Raw genomic sequence first — 21515 nt, 5'->3', positions numbered from 1 at the left:
TAAATTCAACACTAATTACAGATCCCAAAGCTTATTTTGGGTCAGTCACTTTTAGTGTTTACTTTATGTAGTTTGCTCCATTTCTGATTATTCATTTACTTGTGTTTGAGCACACATGCTTGATTCTGATCCTGTCTGTGGATAAAGATGCAACAAAAGAATTGGGAGCAAACAGATCTTTTCAGAGTCACGCATAAAATGGAAATTAGTTTTGGAAGGGAAACAGTGCATGAAACTCGAATGGATAAATTATTTGAGTCTTTAGAATTCTAACATTTTCCATATCATGACCTTATTCAAGGAAGAAAAGATCACTGATAATTTTTTAAATAAAAAAGCGCCTTCATTCAGGCATGTCTGATTGGAATGACCTCACTTGCATTGGCCCACAGCTTGACTGAACAGCTGGATACGAAGAGGTGCTATAGCTTTTTTTTTTCTTTTATGTGTCTAATTACAGACTCTCTTGTTTGGAGAGCATACAGAGTTTGTCTCACTTTGTAACCATGGATACAGTGTGTAAAAGCTCACAGGTGAAAAGGGTCAATTTCGAAAGGGTATCCTCTATTTACTTCAAACACATCAGTTGTTTTTAAGACACTAACAGAAATTTAAAGCTAAAGAAAATAGTCGCATTGTTTTGTCAGACATTGTCTCTTTGATGGAAATCCTACTTAACAGAGCATATGTGCAAAAAACCTCAAAGTTGCTTCAGAGGGTGACTATCAGGTGCCCAAACACAAGTACAATGCAGTACTGAGATTCTAGTCAGTTTTCAGGAGATCTGGGCCTTAGAGAATAGATGATGAGCATAAATTGAAAGCCAAAGTGGGTAAGAGCAGGACACATTTCCTCCCTATCAACAAAAACATTGTTGTACAGTGTTGGTTGTTTGAAACACAGAACAGAGCACAAATTTCACAGTTAAAAGCATCTGGTTGCTACTGGTTTTAATAAGGTTTAAGACCAAGTTCAGGAAAATTCATGAGCCTGTTAAAGCTCGGATGAATGAACTTTGAAAATGTGGCTTCTCATTTAGTGTATTGCTTCCTGATTTGCTCTTTTTACTCATCTGAAACCCACCCAGTTGACTCCACACATAAATTATTTTAAAATGAATGCCGAATTATTACATATGCTCATAGACACCTGACTATAAGATTTGCTTGTGCTTGTTTATCATCCCATTCCATATTTAGTCCCTATTTGCTGTTCCAATAACCTCCACTCTTCTGGGAAGATGTTTCACTAGATCCTAGAGTGGGCCTGTGGAAATTTGTAGAAGGTACTAAACCAAGGTGAGGAGGCCCTGGGGTGCAGTCAATCCAATTCATCCCAATAGTGTTGAGGTCAGACCTCTATAGCAGGCTACTCAAGATTTTCCAAACCAACCCATGTAAATTATATCTTCATTAAGCTCAATGTTGCATACATGTTGAACATGCTGGAACAGGTTTGGGTCTCATAGTTCATGGAAAATAACAATGTAATGTTTCCAGATTCTAAGACATCCTATAAATTTGTGTGCCTCTAACTTTGTGGTAAAAGTTTGGGAAACAACCACATGTGGTTGTAAAAATCAGGTGTCCCAATCCCTTTGTCCATATCGAATCCCTTTGTCCATATCGTCCCTTTGTCCATATCGTGTAAATATGAACATTGCAATTATATTTGGAACATAGCCATTATAAAATAGAATGTAAAAATAAAACAAGACAACAATTTAACAATTTTATTTGATAAAATTACTCTTACAATTGCCGTTTACTTAAAATGACAAAAAACTAATCGATATCTCATTGTATACATGAAGTTAATAAAATAAGCCTACTCCTATATCATGTACTCTATTTCAGTTTAAAACATATCAATTACATATGCCTCTTGGCAAAATAAATTCATTATGTAAGCTACTTTGGCACACTTGAGCAGAAACAAAGAGAGATGATGATTTACCCTGCTACTGAGTTTGAAGGAGTGACCTTTCCATCATTATGTTTATTGAGTCATTATGTTTATTGGTATTGCTTTCCTAGAAAATCTGCTTACTTTCAACGAAACAGCAGATCTCTGTCACTAATTCCATTGTTCTGTTTTAAATGCCTATCAAATGCCTGAGGAAAAATTTTATTATAAAAAGACTGGCAGAATTACTCAATCCTATGTGTTTGATAATGAATTTTTACCTATGCACGGTCCCTCAGGCATGTGGCATGGTGAATCGATTATGAACAGGTTTTCTCCGTAGCTTGCACAGTCAGGACTGGGCCTTTTGGGAATTAAGAGGTAAATAGCTTGCCTGCTGGATTGAGTCACAGTGGACCTGTGGTGCTCATTTCTGTCTGTCACAGTACAGTGGTCTCAGGAAACTTTCCATCAGCTTCAGTCATGTCGCTGCTTTGCTGTCCATCCCCATGGGTCTCCCTGCGAAATGCAGTTAACCTTAAACCATGATTTCAGCATATGTCCTGGCACGATGACAGGAAAACAAGGGATGCAAATGTAGGTGGGGAGCATTTTTGGGGGTGTGTGAAGCCAAATATATCACAGCAAAGCATGATCGGCAGCAAGGAGCAGCTGGTAAGCTCCTCATATTAATGATACTTTATCAACATATCAACACCCTACCATAACATAACAACCCAAATGTTCAGATTAAAACTTGAAACAAACAAACAAAAATTACACACACACACACACACACACACACACACACACATCATATATATATATATATATATATATATATATATATATATATATATATATATATATATATATATATATATGTGTGTGTGTGTTTGTGTGTGTGTGTATGTAATTTTTTGTTTATGTGCAAAATGTTCTGTGCAAAATTTTTTTTCATCTGTTTTCATTAGCACGTGAATGCAGCATCCACTTTTGGTCAATATAATGCACTGTAACTCCGAGGTAATTATGGTTACCCAATAATGTCCAGTAGTCTCCAATGAGAGCAACAGTTGGTGCATGTTATAACGCTGTCGCTTTTGTAGTCCTTTCCCTTTCATACAACTCGTGTATTGTTCTTGTGATGGTGAGTCTTGAGGGAGGCTCATACGTGTCGTCATTTGTTGCGATTTGTTGCGATTCACTTCGCTATGGAATTTGATAGCTTTTCTTGCTTCTGTTTATCTATACTTCTCCAACACGCTGCATGTAACGTGGTCTGCCGAAGCCTCGCTCCACTGCTTGTCTGATTGAATGATTTGCCGGCATCAACGGTGTGTATTGCATTTAAGTGATATTTCAGACTGAAAGTACTCCGGTAAAAAGGAAATTCAACTTTGCAGTGGTTACAAATAACTTTGGTTTGTCTGTATGTGTGTTCAGAGCCAGTGAGCAGACTTATAACAAAAAAAAAACTGAAATGGGTAAAGCCATGCAAACTCCTATTTTATTGTAAAGAGTTGCTTTGTTTAATATTTAGAGTATTGTACTGGATGCTTCCTAACCCAGCCATGCTTCCTAGTAGACATTTTTTTAGCTTAGAACTTTAACTAACAACTTGGTCAGCACATACAGATAGGATGGTGAAAAGGTACATGAGGAACTTTACTAATTTAACTTCAGTCTGAGAATGTTTGGATTGTTATCTGACCTCTTTACCTTAATATAAAGAAGCACCACTTAAAGCATCCTGACACGACATATCACTGAGTGGTATGGAAACACTAGGCAACGCCCTGAAAGAAATGACCAGGCGTACCATTGGCGAGCATTTGCTAAACCTGCGGGACATCTATATCCGGCGAAGCAGAGAGAAGGCGAAGAGGATTTGATTTAGTCACCTAAAATACATCCTGTTCTCACTTCTGTGTGCTGGCAAATGCAATCGTGGCACGACAGAGCGTGTCAGGAGGTACTGCTTTTCCCAAGTGAACCTCTGATCTAGAATATCATGCAGTTTTATCAAATGTTTTATCAAATGCATATATTTATTTGCTGCCAGCAGGTTTCTTTATATTCCCAGATGAAGTTTAATTGCTTACTTTTGGCCTTTTTATTTACAAGACATTGTGTTTTGTTTCTCATCACAATAGTATGATGTGATGCTGGATTGCAAGAATTTTAAATATTTTCTTTGTTGAACAGTATTCATAGGGCTTATTGAAGGGTCCTTGACAGACAACGTGTGTATTGCCAGTGATGCATCATAGTGGTAATTTTCCTTCCTTGAGAATCTAAAATATTTTTTGTACGTTGCTTTGGAAAATGGCATCTATTAAATGCAGAAATGTAGATATATTAAGTTAAGATTTGTTTCTGTGTGTTTATAACTAATGTCCCTTATGTCCCTTTATGTCTTATGGCTTATCAATCTGTTCCTAATATAAGAAAAATCAGGATCTGACTCTATATCTTGAGACCTCATATTTTTCCCTGGTGTTGAAGGAATAAAATCTAGGGTCTATTAATGTTCATTGTTGTACTGGGCTATCCCTCACAGAGCCAGCTAATGAAATGGCTCGAAACTAATCGGATCATTGACACATATTTCAGGAAAAATCTCTGCCCTGTGATTGCCCTTTTTCACTCATTTCTGTCCTTCTCTAAGGTTTAAATTTGAATCAGAGTTCGGGAAAGCTCCTGATGACACCAGCATGTATAATAGCGGAGTCCTAGCCTTCAATTAAGGCTGGCCTGATTGAAAGAGAATCTTTTTTTTTGCATAATATGGCTCATCGAGGCAACTTTGCTTAAAAAGATAAATGATTCTGAAGATTAATTGTAAGATTTTACATAAATAGATGATTACATTAGTTTGGATTTAAAAAACTGCTCCATAACATAATAATCTCTGGTTGGTTATTATACAACAGTGATTTATATAAGACCAACAAAATACTACCATAAATTTAATGCAGACCTGCCCTAAAACAACAGTTTACCCCCTACAAGTCTGGGTATTTAGATGAGAACTTATTACACCCTGAAAAACAAGAAAAAGTAGAACAGGATTATCTCTAGCAATTAAAATCTTAAATATCAGTGGTGGTTCAGTTCTTAGGCACCTCAGGCCTCCAACATTGTAGCAGGAAGAGAAAGCTATGGAACTTTACTTTTTTTTTTTTTCAAATCCGTTCACAATCCTTTCCACCTTGTTTAACAGAAAACCTAGACCTTTGCTGCTAATAGAAACAGAGGACTGTGAGACTGTGGTGCTCCTGAAGGCAGTTCAGTTCATGTATTGCTTGAAAGGACATGCTTCATTTTGAGATTACTTGAAAAATGGTGGTATGTTTTTTTTTCCCTGACTCATATTCTTCCACTGTAGGTGAAGCAGTGCATGTGGATATGTGTTACCTATTGTCAAAAACAATCAAATCTGTTAGGTATTCCATTCTTTCTTCCGCTGTAGAAGAAACACAAAGTTCTCTTATTCAGCCAGTCAACAGGAACAAGGTTATGCCAGGCTTCATTATTGCTGTTTTGCCATACATAGTGGAGAGCACCTCCCCACAGACAAAAGCAGCAGATGTCTGAGTAGGCGAGATGGTGTCCATGATGAAAACACCATGCTGACAACGCCACCTGTGCAATACTTTTTTATCCAGGAGGCAACAGGATTGCTGAGCTAGAACTCATCCTTCAGTTGTCCTTAAAGGTACAATAATCCTTTTCTTGGTGTTACTAATACAGATAACCCGAACAAAACATGAAGATCATGATCATAATTGTTTAGCCATGGCCTGAAGTGTATATTAGGTTAGATAGCTGTGAAATATGTTTAGAAAACTAAATTATGCTTTGACTGCTTATTTATGGTTGAATGGAGCCCTTGTTGCTTATTAATTAAACACTTCCCACCTCTACTTCATTCACACTTCAATGAAATTGGCAAGTGCCCAGGACAGCCAGATAATTCTCCTATATGCAGCAAAAAACAATTCTCTGCGTCAAAAAATTTAACTACAAGAAAATTGTTGTTAAAAACTAATTTCTTGTAGTTACATTTTTATTTTTAATTATAAAACATTTTAAATATAAAAAAATAATAATGACAAGAAATAAGTCAAAATAACTTACAATAAATTACAAGAATTAATGAAAATTCATAAAAAAATAAATTCAAATCTTTCTCAGTTTTCTATACTAAACCAATACACCTAACTGAAATTAGAAGAAAATCTGAGAACTCTGGCAAATGCACCTTTGAGGTTTTAGATACACTGTATTGCCAAAAGAATTGGGTCACCTGACCTTTCCTGCTATATGTGGTTCTTTTCCAAACTGTTACTACAAAGCTGGAGGCACTCAATTGTAAAAGACACATTTAGATGTTCTATAATGAATTTTTGTATTCACTTGAACTTGGAAACCCAAACCTGTTTTAGCATGGCAATGCCCCTGTGCACAAAGTGAGCTCCTTGAAGATATGGCTTATATGCTTTGGAGAGGAAGCTCTTGAGTGGCCTGCTGTAGAGCTCTGATTTCATCCCTACTGAACACCTTTGGGATGATTTGGAATGCTGATTGCAGGTCTCCTCACGTATATCCAGGTCTCCTCACGTATATCAGTACCTTCTTCTTCTTTCGGCTTCTCCCATTAGGGTTTGCCACAGCGAATCATCTGTCTCCATACCCACCTGTCCTCTACATCTGCTTCTTTCAACTCAACTACCTGCATATATATATATATATATATATATATATATATATATATATATATATATATATATATATATATATATATATATATACACACACACACACACACACTGGGAACCAAATTCTATCTGGGATCATCTGCATTCAGATGCTATTTCATCATGTCTGTTTCAAAATGTTTGCTCATGGAGAAATGGACTGAAATGAGAACTAGTTTAAATCAGTGATCTAACCATGTTTGATATTCAAACAACCCTGTGTCTAAGCAGAATTGCATATAGAGATAATGTTTAATTGTTAATTTTAGCAATTTAGCCTCAATACTATTTTGAGCTTATAGACTTTTTGGCTTTGAAGAACTGAAAAATCTTTCAAAATCTCATCTAACTATATCATCTAGCTTGTCATAGTTTAGTACACAAAAACCCTTAGGAAACATTCCAGCCATCACTTTGGCAGCGTCCCATCAAGGAAAAAAATGTAATCGATGTATGTGCTAAAGTAACACACAGCAGCCCTCGCTGTGCCCCCAAAAAATCCATGTCTGTTTAACATCCAGTCAACACGCATGCGCTGTCTGCATCTCCTGTCCCAATAAGCTGCCTAATGATTTATTTCTCAGTTAAAAAATTAGTCAGATCTTTGAACCTGATTAAAAGCACAGCGCATCTCCATGAATATTCATCCTTGATGTCCAGTTCATGCTGGTTTGTTTGTTGTAAACCATGGATGGGAGAACTAAAAGATTTTAGTGATGCTTTAGGAAATGTACAGAGTTTGTGCAGCTTTACTCAGTAGGCACGCAGCGATTGTTGTCATTAGTGTTGATTGGGTTACTGCCATGGGCACTCAATTATTCTATGCATATGTTACCACAGCTGGTAAACATGTGTGTGTGTGTGTGTGTGTGTGTGTGTGTGTGTGTGTGTGTGTTAATAGAGAAAGAGCTCAATACATTTCACCAATACTTAAATGTGTGCCCAACAAAAGATAACACTGGTTTCTGAATGAAAGTCTATAAAGAACAAGACATAATAAACCATTCACACATTTCTCTATTTTCTCCTTGCATGACTCACCATTGTGTGTGTGTGTTTTTTTTTTCTTCAAATATCAACTACAGGTGTGTGATATGAAGCAATAATGACCCAAGCAAAGCGTGACTCTACAACTAAGTGGAAGAGCCGGTTCTCTTTGACTCCACATGACCACACATAGACTCTCACTCCACACAATTACTCAAAACCCTTATATAATTCTCAAAATGAGAATGCTGCTACCACCGTTTCGTTTTTTTTTTGCCATAGTAAGGAGTGTTCATTGGTATTCATACCTCTGAATCTTCTATGGGTTTAAGTATGGTATATCTCAGCTATTTGAGGCTCCAACCTTGAACTTTTGACTTTCATGACCTCCACTCTGTGAAGTCCAGCACCACAGTCAGGCAATTTGTTATAACCATAGTTCACCCCTGACATGGCTGTGCTGTGCAGTCTAAAACACACACATATATATGTGTGTGTGTGTGTGTGTGTATACATGTATACTATATAGTATACTATATAGTTTGTATACTGAATTTCATGTATCTTATAGACCATTTACACTAGGCAAATGTATTGCACAAAACAATATACAAAATTACACGTTTAGAGATATTATCAGCAGTTAGCTATTAAGAACAATGCATTCACAGTGACTAAAGCAAACAGAAACATTTGTTTTGATATGTTCTTGAACCACATATTATTTCCAGCAAATCTTTATGAGATCTAAACAGCAAATCTCAAATCATTGTCTAAAAGGTCATCTTATCTATCCATTTCTGGAAAAAAAAAGGTTCTCTCCTTATTCATGTATACAGGAACCTAGTCATGTATGACAGAAAATAATTGCCCAGGAGCATTGCCAAGACTGCCAAGTGGAGTGGGGTGGTGTGTGTGGGTGTCGGGGGTGTTTATAGAATCTAAAGCATTCCAGATTCTTTCAAATTAAATTATAAAGATGGCAGATTATCAGCGTGACTAAAACTGCATATGGGTTAAAAATTTGTATTTTCTAATGATCTAATGTTCATGGGTGGCCTAAATACAATTATATAACTTGAAAAAATATTTTGACCTTCAGGTTGTGATGCATGCACATGATTTAAAAAAATCTAGACACACTACTTGAAAAGTTAAGCAATTCCATATCATGTGTCTGAATATGGTTCATTTTCGTATTTATTCGGTATTCTGATATTTATCTGCTCTGACATAAGTCACCAAGTCTGAATACAACCAAGACTTTCTTAATAAGATTTTCTGATGATAATGATTTAGCTCAAATACATAGAACCACTGGGTAAAATTATCTTGCTGTTCAGAATTATTTTTATTGATATTGAGTCACAGTGTTTTTATTTAATATATTTTTGGTGAGCATTTAGAGGAGATAAGAGAGCTGCGTTCACAGTCAGGGTCAGAACAAGACAAAAATAGCAACCACATCTATATTAAACCCCTTGAGTCCTTGTCATGGTGGGGGGCTTTCACTTCGGTAAACTTCAGAGTCATATCTCCGAAATTATTATGCTCCTAGTAGGGTGGACCAATCTAAAAGCAGAGGTCAGTCAAAAAGCGTTCCTAAAGACCACCATAAAAATTACAAGAAAGACTAAGTAGCTAAATTTGGGTTATTCTCCAGTCAGTCCTGACAGTGGAGTTTGTAGCCAAGCATCTGGTGTTGGGCTCAAAATGGTAATCTGGAGCCATCTTGTGGGGCTTACGACCACGAATGGTGATGGTCAGGTGTAATGCCATTTAAATGGTAGGCTGGTCAGTGTTTAATGGCCTTTGAAATAGAAAAAATGACCTATCTTGAAGCATTACATGCCAACATATGAACAAGGCATTTGGACGTAATCCATGTCAAAAGCAACAAGCCACCTCTGTAGGTTTTCTTCACTGATATGGCAAAAGAAAAAGTCTGATGTATGTAGAATGTGCTGATCCTTGATCACTATTGTTAGCAGTCACAGTAATTACTGAATCATCACAGCCAGCTTTAATGTACAGTATGATTTCTGTACTCACTTCCTGCTTGTTTTTTGCTGCAGGCTGCTTTCACTATTCTGCATGGTGGAGGACAATGTTTAAAGCCTCTATCACAGAATTACAGCGTTTCAGAAATGCAATCAATATCAGTTCACTATAGTTCTAATAGGTTTTATGTATACAACAGAATCTTTGTCTAAGGCAAATCAGGCTCACTGACAAGTTCTTGGCGAAGGCTTACAATCAGTGCAGAAATTACTCATTTTCATACATTCGTCATCTAGCTACTGTGTGTCTCTTACTTTGTAAGCATCTGTTCATTTCCATCTCCTCATATAACGAGATTCATCCGGAAGAACGCTAGGTCAAACTATTTTAACTCGTTTTCCTAGCGCGGAGAAACAAACTTACGTGATGACATATTTTTGTTGCTGGCCTGAAGGAAACGTAGATAAGAATAACCTGCTTTCCAGGGATTCTGAATAAATAGTACCCAGTATTACCCATAGTATGGTTTGAACAACAGGTCTTAGTATAGAATTTCTTAATACATCCACAATGTATCCTAAATAGCATAGTGCTTGGTAGAGACAATATGTTGCTCCATAGTAATGATGTGGCAGTTTAAATTCTCTTTAATACCAGCTTGGTCAATGTGCTTTTAATATCTTAATGTATCTAACAGTGACCGTTTTTGTTGGAATGGCCTGATAAAATTAAAAAAGCAAAGAAAAAACTTTCAGGATAAGGGCATGCCATTTATTTCATGCTCTGTCCTTTTCCCCTTCACTACTCTTTATATCAAATGAAGGATAGTGGTGTGTTAGATTTGGACACCTTGTTAAAATTCTCCTTGTGTATAAATTATTTAAGGAGTGAAGAGGCAATAATAAGAGGGAAAAGGATCAGTGTGTGTAAGATGCAAGTATGTGGGTAAAAGATCAGCATAAAGTATTAAGGTTATAAAAAAAAACATAGTATTCAGAGTATAAGGGGTCAGTGATTAAGGGAGTGTGATGAGGGCTTTTGCGTGATGACAGGGGTTACAGATAGTAGTTGTATTATTAGTGCCAATGAATGCAAAGACCATGATTCTCTGCGGTGAGCTCATGTTTCTCCTCTGCCTTCCCCCTAAAACACTTAAATACCAGCCTTCACATTTTTTTACTCCTAGTAATATGGTTAGACATGTATTATGTCTAAAACTACTGCATATTCAGCATGTAGTGTACAATTGCACCCTAACATTCACAGGATACCCATAACGCACTGCCTAGCTTGTTTTGATTTGTGAAAACCTTCATTAGGAGGCATACAGACACTTTATAAATGTAAAGCAGTGGAGTAATTGTCATTTTTTTACTCCTATTTGTAACAGACAGCTCACTTACTTTATCATCCTTAGCTTTGATTTGTTTATGTGATGGAATGTGGCTACTGGCTCAGAATGCTAAGCAAGCCTGTTTAAAATTCATGAATAGATGTGCTTCCGATGGTCTATAAAAATAGTCAGTAAATGGGAATTTTAAGCACAGCGGTTTGTTTCTGTTTTTTAAATTGTTGGCCTGTAGAGAATGCCAAGGTCACATTTGCAATAAAGCCAAGAGTTCAAGCCTAACCAACCTCCTGTGCCATATGATTATTTTATTCTTACATTTGTTTCCCTATGGAAGTGGTATTGTCCAGGATGACCCTGCGCTCATCCACAGGGTCGCAGGGGTCAATGAATGGTCTGATGTGTATGACCATGATGTAAATCTTATGGTATGGCCTTCAGAGTAATCACATCTTAACCCTAGTAAACATCTAGTGCTTTTTTTGTGTGTTCATTGCTTTTGTACAGTTCCAAAGACATGCAGAATCCCTGCCAAGGCACTCTTAAGCTTATTAGACCGTTAATGGAGGCCTGGGACCTTAAATGTTAATGATACATTCATGTATCAATTTAGCATTAATATAATTTACATATGTACATATATGATCTTTAAATATTTACAGTATAGAATGTGCAATAGTCTTCATTTATTATTGATTTAGCATTCACAGTTATTTGTTCAACAGCTTGTGCAGATATCTATCTATCTATCTATCTATCTATCTATCTATCTATCTATCTATCTATCTATCTATCTATCTATCTATCTATCTATCTATCTACAGCTAGCTATATTTAACATGGATTTGCTATCAGAGGGAAGATGAAAGCTTGCATATCTATACGCTCTCTCTTCATGTGCTGTCCTCTGTTTTCTCTCTCTCTCTCTCTCTCTCTCTCTCTCTCTCTCTCTCTCTCTCTCTCTCTCTCTCTCTCTCTCTCTCTCTCTCTCCATGCTTTCATCAAAGACCCTTTATCCTCCCTCTCTGACCTTTCATTGTTACACTATCAGAATTTGATCCACTCTCACTGTCTACCCCTCTGTCAGTACCCCCATGTATACTGTTTAAAAGAAAAACTTTTGGTATCTCCACAGTCAATACCTCAACTAAATGTCATACAAAGGTTATGCATATAGGGATCAAGCAGCGCAAAATCTTTTAACACATCCAAGCAGTGATCCTGCTCTCTACCCCGAACGTACAGCTACAGACATTTGTACACTTATTACATCTTGACATCTTTACAGTTGTTGGAGACAAGTCCTATATATGTTTTGGAATGACAGAACAGTAATGCTATTCCTCTGAAATTTAGTCCTGTTTTAGTCTATACTGTATCGTGTACAAACTGTAAACATCTGAATAATGGCTAGCAGATGTGCTTTCGGTGACCTCAAAAACAAAGACATTTGCATTGTTTGCTGGACCATACAAAACACCATCCTTACTATTTAAAGGTTTCAAAAGATACCCAGAGTAGGTCATTTTGGTGGCTGTGATGATATTACAAAATAGTGAAAATAATAAATACAATATTGGTATATTGTAATGCTCCCATATCTAGTCCCCATTTGTGATTAAATTAAATTGTAATTTTATGGGAAGATGTTACACTAGATTTTGGCAAGGGTCTTAGAAAATTCAGGTGCTGATGTAGAGTTTAGTCAGCGTTCCAATTAATCCCAAAGGTGTTCAGTTGAGGTCAGAGCTCTATTAGGCCCATTAAACCCATGCAAACTGTATCTGCATGAAGCTGGCTTTGTGCACAGGGACAGTGTCATGCTGGAACAGGTTTGGGTCTCCTAGTTCAAGTGAACAGAAAACCAAATTATACCTCATTTAAAGCCATCCAATACACTTGTGTGCCTCCAACTTTGTGGTAACAGTTTGGGAAAAAAACCAAATGCAGCTGGAAAAGGTGTCTCAATCGTTTTTGTTCATACAATCTATGCTCTTTTGATATGTTGCCTTTCATTGCAAACCTGAGGTGTGCTCTGAGGGTTCCCCTCAGGTCTGGTTTATGAAAGTAGAATAATGTAGCACATTAGGCCTCATCTCATATTCCTGGCTCAGCATACTAAACTGGGCGATTGAATAATGTCAGGAAATATTGAAATGATTTAGGTGAGCTTGTGCCCCTTAAATACATTATATACCTAAAGAAAGTATGGGTCTGAATTTAGACTAGCAATATTCCAGTTTAATTTAATCCTCAGAGTATAGTGGATGCTAAATGTGTTTTCAAGCTGTGAAACACACTCAAAAGTAATTTTCTAACTCTGCAGTTTATTGCAATATATTTCAGTCTTTTATTAGTGTTTTGTACCATTATGAATAAAAATTACCATTATACCAGCTGGAAACTGATTAATCTAGCACAAGGAAAAAAAAATGTCTGACGCTTAATCAAACTCGCAACAATAGTTCGATGCAATAGTAATTTAAAAATGAGAAGACACAACCCTTTTATGGATTGTATACCCTTAGAATGCTCAGAGGACCTGGGTGTAATAAGCTGTAGATTATGTTACTGAACTAAGTGCATCTGCAGTGCCCTTTTCTCATGAGACTGCACAGTGACATGCAGATGGCACAGAACTGCAAGCATACGTGAAGAAGCCCAAACAGCTTCTGTGTACTATTTGGGTATACCCTGAAAATTACACATAACTCCGAAATTCTTGTTCTGGCACTGAAACAGAGAAAGCTGCTGAGTTCTTTGAAATGTATGAATGCGAATGATCCCACTCAATTAAATGATCCCACTAAAGTAAACTTGCTTTTCTTGAAAGGGTGGACCAGTTAGTAAATTGAGTGAAAAAGCAAAATGGGTGTGTGAGATGCCTTCCAGTGTGCAAGAGTTTCTGAGACAACCTACTTTAACGAAAAAGCACCTCATATAACATGTAATACAAACATTACAGTAATATTAAATGGCTCAAATTTACCTCAAATTAAGTTTTGATTATGACAATGATAGGAACAGTAAGAGAATACACTATATGGACAAAAGTATTGGGTCTCCTGACCTTTCCCGCCATATGTGGTTCTTTTCCAAACTGTTACCTCAAAGCTAGAGGCACACAATTGTCTTTAGATGCTCTATAATAACATTTTGTGTTTACTTGAACTTGAAAACCCAAACCTGCTCCAGCATAGCAATGCCTTGAGCTCCTTAAAGATATGGTTTACATGGTTTGGAGAAGAAGATCTTGATTGGCCTGCTATAGAGCTCTGATCTCAACCCTACAGAACACCCCAGGTCTCCTCACCTACATCAGTATCTGACTTTACTAACACTCTTGTGGCTGATGAACACAAATGTCCACAAGCACACTCCAAAATCTATTGGAACCTATTTCCAGAAGAGTGGACAGAATTATAAGAGCAAATTGGGACTAAATGTGGAATGAGATGCTCAAAAAGCACATACTATACTTATGACCAGGTGTCCGCAAACCTTTGGCAATATAGTGTATTTGAAGTTATCCACTTAAATTTATCATATAAAAAGTAGAGGAGATACTTTTCTACTTAACACACTCAGACACTCTAGACATTTCTTATGAATTATTATTCTGTTAAAAGGCATGTCACATCACACAACTGCTTGCTCACTTGATGTTTTGTTTTGTTTTTTTTGCCCCATTTTGTGCAAAAGTCTGCTGAATGGTAAATATTCCCTGTCGATCAATAGTTTCTGAGACTCCTAAACCAGCCTAACCAGCACCAACACATTTGCCATGGTCAAAGTCACTGTTTTTGTTGTTTGATGTGAACAGTAACTCAAGCTGTTGGCTTGTATCGGCACAATTTCATCCATTGCACTCCGGGCCACATGAATATCAGTGAGCTATGGATGGTGTATTAACGTTGTCTGAGGCTATAGAGATTCATTTATACAACAGCTTTCTTTAAGAGATTGAAAGTACTTTTTTTTTACCAACTTAGTTCTAAGACTAGCCCAAATGTATTTATTAATTAATAATAAAAAAAAAAGTTCATTAGCATTGCATTCATAATATCATGGACAATTAACTCCAACTCAAGCTAGTCGATCCCTATTATTAAGTCTACTAGATGATGGCTTAAAACTGCCCTTTATCACAGTGACTGCTAATCCCTGTACTGGCATCTCTCCAGTGCAATTGTGTTACAGCCTGTACCCCCGAACTGGTGGCAGTCCTATGACAGAAACTACACACAATCTTTAAAAACAGCTGCACTGAAAAGACAAAAGCATAGAGAAAGTAAATCTGTTCGTATTGTGGTTTTTTTTTTTTTTTGATAAGATAAAATAAGGTTCCAAGCTAATTTTTTTAAGGCCTCATGACAGCTTTTCAATATAAAACCTGCTAGCTCTATCTTCTTTCTCTCGCTGAGTACAGTTGTGTTCAAAATTATTCAACCCCCACTGAAATTGATTGTTTTGGTCGGTTTGACATTGATTATGATCATTCAGTCATCCTGCTTACAATTAAATCAAAGAGGCACGTGTAGGTCAGACAAATATAACATAACATTTATAATGAAATAACCACAAATGTCTTTTCTGAGCTCACATCATTATCAGTTTTATTCAACCCCCAAGTGACATTCAATCTTAGTACTTAGTACAACATCCTTTTACAGTTATAACAGCTTTTAAACGTGAAGCATAGCTTGACACAAGTGTCTTGCAGCGATCTACGGGTATCTTCGCCCATTCATCATGGGCAAAAGCCTCCAGTTCAGTCACATTCTTAGGCTTGCGCACTGCAACTGCTTTCTTTAAGTCCCACCAGAGGTTCTCAATCGGATTTAAGTCTGGTGACTGCGATGGCCACTTCAAAATGTTCCAGCCTTTAATCTGCAACCATGCTCTAGTGGACTTGGAGGTATGCTTGGGATCATTGTCCTGTTGAAAGGTCCAACGCCTTCCAAGCCTCAGGTTTGTGACGGACTGCATCACATTGTCATCCAATATCTCCTGGTACTGAAGAGAATTCATGGTACCTTGCACACGCTGAAGCTTCCCAGTACCTGCAGAAGCAAAACAGCCCCAAAGCATGATTGACCCCCCGCCATGCTTCACAGTAGGCAAGGTGTTCTTTTCTTCATAGGCCTTGTTCTTCCTCCTCCAAACATAGCGTTGATCCATGGGCCCAAACAGTTCTAATTTTGTTTCATCAGTCCACAGAACACTATCCCAAAACTTCTGTGGTTTGTCCACATGACTTTTGGCATACTGCAGTCGACTCTTCTTATTCTTTGGGGACAGCAAGGTGCGCCTGGGAGTTCTGGCATGGAGGCCTTCATTACGCAGGGTGCGCCGTATTGTCTGAGCAGAAACTTCAGTACCCACATCTGACAAATCTTTTCTCAGTTCCTCAGCAGTCACACGGGACTTTTCTCCACTCTACGCTTCAGGTAGCGCACAGCAGTCGAAGTCAGCATCTTCTTTCTGCCACGACCAGGTAGCGTTTCAACAGTGCCCTTTGCCTTGAATTTGCGAATGATGCTTCCTATGGTGTCTCTTGGTATGTTTAACATCTTTGCAATCTTCTTTTAGCCATTGCCCTTCCTGTGAAGAGTAATCACCTGTTCTCTTGTCTTCCTGGACCATTCTCTTGACCTCACCATGTTTGTAACCACACCAGTACATGTCTAGAAGGAGCTGAGTATCACAGTCATTTTAAAGCTGCCTAATTGGTGCTTATTAGGCTTTATTGCTGCTCCCTGATATCCACAGGTGTTTTCAATACCTGATTGAAAACACTTCATTGAACCTCTGTTCTTCAGAGTGGTAGTCTTTAAGGGGTTGAATAATTATGTCAATGAAGAATTCACAAAAGAAACATTTACTACTGTATTACAAAACTAATTGATGTCATTTTAGTTGCATATGGTTCTTTAAGAAGTCCTTGTAGGATTTCATTCTGAATACAATTACAAATGTACACTAAATTCCCTAAAACCATTTACAGCATTGGGGGTTGAATAATTTTGAACACAACTGTAAGTCACATTTTAAGGCTGCAAAGTGAAGTAAAATGAATCCATTCTCAGGCTGAATGTGTCTAAAAGTATTTTCCTATATAGTACCTAAAGACAGATTTCCATTCATCTCAATTAAAAACTGTCATCTTTGTACTGTACTGTACTGTACTGTACTGTACTGTATGTGGTCGTAATTACAATGAAATAACAATAAAAATGTAAATAAACACAAAAAAATGACCAAAGCTTTTAAGTAGGAAGACCCTTATATGCATATAAGAATCAGGAGTTCACATACGTTTGGCTATAAAGTCTATGTTGTTCTTTATGTCTTCTTCCTGAGGCTTTTGGTTAGAATTATGACCTGAACCCTCTACAGAGCTATTGGATTAGTTTAGAGCTCCCTTCTGCCTGTGAGATGTATTGTGCTGTCAATAAATATTCACAATTGCTCCATTCCTATAAAAAACAACCCCCATGCTTTCTCTGAATGTTGTTAAACCTGTGAGGTGTAGGCTGTTCTGATAGGCTCATCTTTTTTTTTCCTTTACTATTTTCTGTTATAATCATAAAAACAGCAGTATGAAGCAACTGCTAAAGAATTTCCCTACACTTATTTATAGATACTAGTATAGCTAGGCAGTGCTCTGTTTGTGTATGTGTGTGTGTGTGTGTGTGTGTGTGTGTGTGTGTGTGTGTGTGTGTGTGCGTGCGTGCGTCTTTGTAAAACGTGCAGGTGTGCAGCTTGTAGTCTGCATTGGCCGCATTTATGTGCACCCCCCCACATTGACACTAATTATATAATATATGGGCAAAAATAATGATGACTTTTTTTTTCACTTTTTCTAAACATATTGCTGATGTGTGACAAACAGGCTTAAGAATCCTCTTTATCTATCGTTCCAGCATTTTAGCCTGTGGGTCTAAGAGGTATTGATTGCATAATATAGGTAATAATTCAATTGTAGTAATTCATTAAGTGAAAGTGAGATGTATGTGTGCAGTCGGGCACTAGAAAACGTTTTTCCTTTAGATGCCACAGTCAATGAGCTCGATTTGACATCTTAAAATAAACATGCTTCCTGCAGGGCCAGGGGTGGCCACTGGTGCAATGGCACACTCGCTAACGCTGTTCCAGTTAATGACTTCATTAATGTCCGAGAGCACGGCCATCTGGGGCATGGGAGCAGTGGCCTCTCCAGCTCACATATAAAAAAGAAATTAAAATGCATGTCGATTTCAATTGCACCCTCTATTTTTCCACTGTTGTTCCACACTAATGAGAGAAATCAGCTGCAGTGCCTTATGTAACAAGCATGTTAGCTCTGAGCCTCTGCACTCCTTTATATAAATCTCTATTAAAATGCCTTACCTTCCAATAGGCACCCTGAGAACTCTCTGTTCAATAAAATGGGTAAAATGTGCGCGGAAAAAACCCCAAAACGTATGAGCAGTGTGATTTTGTAATCGTGAGAATAATAAGATGATTACACTGATTGAATGATTACATTACAGCTTTCAAGTGCAACCTTTTCGTGACACTCTCGCCCCGTGCACACACATACACACTCGTCTTTAAATCGTGTTTGGGTGCGCAAGCAGCACATCTCTTTTCAGGACGGCTATTAAAAAACAGCAAGGTCTTTCAGTTATACAGACAATACATAGTAGCTTCATATTCACTGAGAGGCAGCAAGAGAAGGAGGGGGAATGGGAACAGACAGTATTTTTCCACAGGCACTCAGGCATCACCAAGTGCACGTATGTGTAAAGAGGATGATGTCTGCATATCAGGGAGCACAGATGCACAATCCTGCAGAGAGGAGAGGTAAATTACCATACTGCATGTTCTTGCAATATGGACAGTATAAAGAGCCATAATTTTAATTATAACATCAGTCACTGTGAATTTTGATCAAATTTACGAAAATGGCTTCCATTCCTTCTATTCACCAGCTTGTAAAATAACAATTGATTTAAAATTACTGTTCTTTGGATTATATAAAACATTGGTTAAAAACAAAAACTCAATTGTGCATGCAGCTTACTGCAGCTAGAAAAGCTTCAAATCATGGTTTCGAAATCCTAAGTTATGTGGGATTTCAATTGTTTAAATAATGTGCATTTTTTCTAGATATTTTTTTTTTTTGCACTCTCCCTTTAAGAAAACATGGCTTGAAAGATTGGCTGATTGAGCATAATGTGGAGGTTAAACATAATTATAGACATAGGAAATACTGAATACAGTACAGTATGTAGAGTTTTTTTTTCTTGCTAATGCTGTCTTTTAAAAATGATTTAAAATACTCGAAATCCAAATAATGTTTTCTCACTGACATACATGTCAGTGGTTCCATCAGAACTTTGCGTACAGTAAATGTATCAGTGACTACAGGAGTATATATGACTGCTGAAAATTTTAGCAGCATGCCTTACAGAAAACACAGCAGATCCAGAGGGTTTTATTTATAGGTGCTAATGCTGGTTGGCACAGTCCAGCAAACAGGGGAAAAAAAAGCTTACAAATAAAAAGACCTAAAACAAAAGTGCAACTTTTCATTTCTGTGGTTATTTATCATGAGGTGAACCCACCTTTTCAGCATGTTTATTTACAGACTTACACTCCTGTCTGAGACAATAACACATAGGACAATAAAATAACACATACTGTATGTAGCATATGATTTTCATATTCGCCACGCCATTCAGTTATTCCTTGTACAATTCAAATAAAGAAATTGTCTCTAACATTGTATTGATTTGCTGTTACACTCTAATGGGGCCACTGAACTCAAACCATCAACTTAAGTTAACTCACTTAACCCTCTTGTCTGCTAAAAGTGTCTTTAATATTAGACCACAACTAATGATCTGCTACTGCACAGTTGATAACATCAGTTCTCGCATTTGATGCAGGACATTTCTCTAGCTGTGGAAATGAGCCATTCTTGTTTTGGCTATTTGTCCATAAGGGTTTTCCACCTGCGATGAAGGTGGTACAGCGCTGTATCTGTGTACCGTTGCCATGCAACAAGCCTTGTCAAACACTACGGCTAAAGCTTTAATCCCAACGTTTTCTGTGTTCTTTCACATACAACACTTTTAAAGCACCTTCGATGAAAATGAGCATCTGTCTCTCACGTGCCATGAAACTGTCATGGGTAGAGAGATGTTTGTTCTGGGGCTAGTGTGTGATATTCATTTGATTGTATCAAATGAACTGGAAAATATGTTGTTTTTTTAAGTTGGAAAGAAGTAATTTAAACAAAGAGAATTGCTATACAGGTCCTTAGGGCTTGTGCCAACGTCACATCTCAGTCATTTGTCACAGAGCGTTAGAAAATGGTAATGATAATAATAGCACTATGAATTTTTTGTATCCCTCTTTTTAATACGCTTTCTAATGTACTCAATAACTTCCATCTGAAATTGAGTCATTTGAGTTGCACTTTACGCACTTGTCCATTTTTTTTCTGTCCAACGGTCCCTTGGGCTGAATTATGTGTCTTTAATTTATTCACCTTGCATCTGCTATTCATTCTTTATATATGTATATATATGACATCTCACATACTGATAAGTGCACACACATGCACACACTGCGTGCGAACAAAACCATATACATATTCACACCTTCATGTGGACGCCCACTCGCACTCCCGGTGTCCACTGAGCTGTGTTATGTGCCGCTTTAGTGCTGAGCGTGCACTCTCTAAGGCTCCTGGGCAGTGATGGATGAGCTGCAGGTAGCAGCGCTGCGTATAGGAGATCATTCGACTGACACAGGCAACATTTTTGAGGGGAAAAGGCACCTTGCATGGGTCTACAACTTTCATCTCCAACTACCCCCCCACCCCCGAATTGACTAACCTCCTGGCACACACACTTCATCATTTCCCTTCAGCCTTCTGTCAGTGCATGCTCTAATGCTGAAGTATAGTCCAACAGCAAATCATTCCCTCACAGCCTTACACACACACACACACACGCACCTTTTCTCAGGTAGATAACATCTTTCTCTCAGCTCCTACATACCCTGCAGAGAAACGTGCTCAGAGAAAAGAAAGTAAAAATAATTGGATGTTGTTTTGTACTGATTTGTAGTTTCAGTTACTTTTATAAAATAGTATATTGTGTATTATTACCGTAATTTCCGGACTATAAAGCACACCCTTATATAAGCCACACCCACTGAATTTAACAAAGATTTTTATTTTTAACATAAATAAGCCGCACCTGTCTTTAAGCCGTCTACACTGAAACTAATGAACTTTACACAGGCTTTAACGAAAGACACTAAATGCAATATGTTGCGCTTCTATTAGGAGCATAGCGGTATTTTGGGAAGCATGCCACTGCATTCTTCCGGTATTATTGCATGTGTGTAAGACTGAGGATTATGTGTTTATTATTTTCTGATGCTCATTTCTAAGTTTCTTTGACTAACCCGTAGCGCTGTTGCCAAGAAAAAAAAAAAGCGCAAGTTTTGGA

General features: G+C 37.5%; 1 protein-coding gene across 4 annotated transcripts in view; it reads left to right on the top strand.

Moving 5' to 3' along the window:
- pitpnc1a (phosphatidylinositol transfer protein cytoplasmic 1a) overlaps positions 1–21515 on the top strand; it is a 74515-nt gene that overhangs the window by 6492 nt on the left and 46508 nt on the right. Inside the window, exon 1 of one of the 4 annotated variants that reach the window (XM_046866457.1) lies at positions 3189–3242. The exons of 2 other annotated variants lie outside the window; for them this stretch is intronic. Coding sequence is in view for 1 of the 2 variants with exons in the window: in XM_046866455.1 (XP_046722411.1) it covers positions 3223–3242 (20 nt within the window). In the remaining variant the exon portion in view is untranslated. Of the gene's footprint in view, positions 1–3188; positions 3243–21515 lie in introns of those variants that run through there. One more of the 4 variants, XM_046866455.1, reaches the window with a different exon arrangement.

The sequence above is a fragment of the Silurus meridionalis genome, chromosome 14 (assembly GCF_014805685.1).
Source record: "Silurus meridionalis isolate SWU-2019-XX chromosome 14, ASM1480568v1, whole genome shotgun sequence".
In the NCBI taxonomy this organism is placed as follows: Eukaryota; Metazoa; Chordata; class Actinopteri; order Siluriformes; family Siluridae; genus Silurus; species Silurus meridionalis.
Note: the sequence above shows the minus strand (reverse complement) of the source record. Positions and strands in the feature narration are given on the sequence as shown.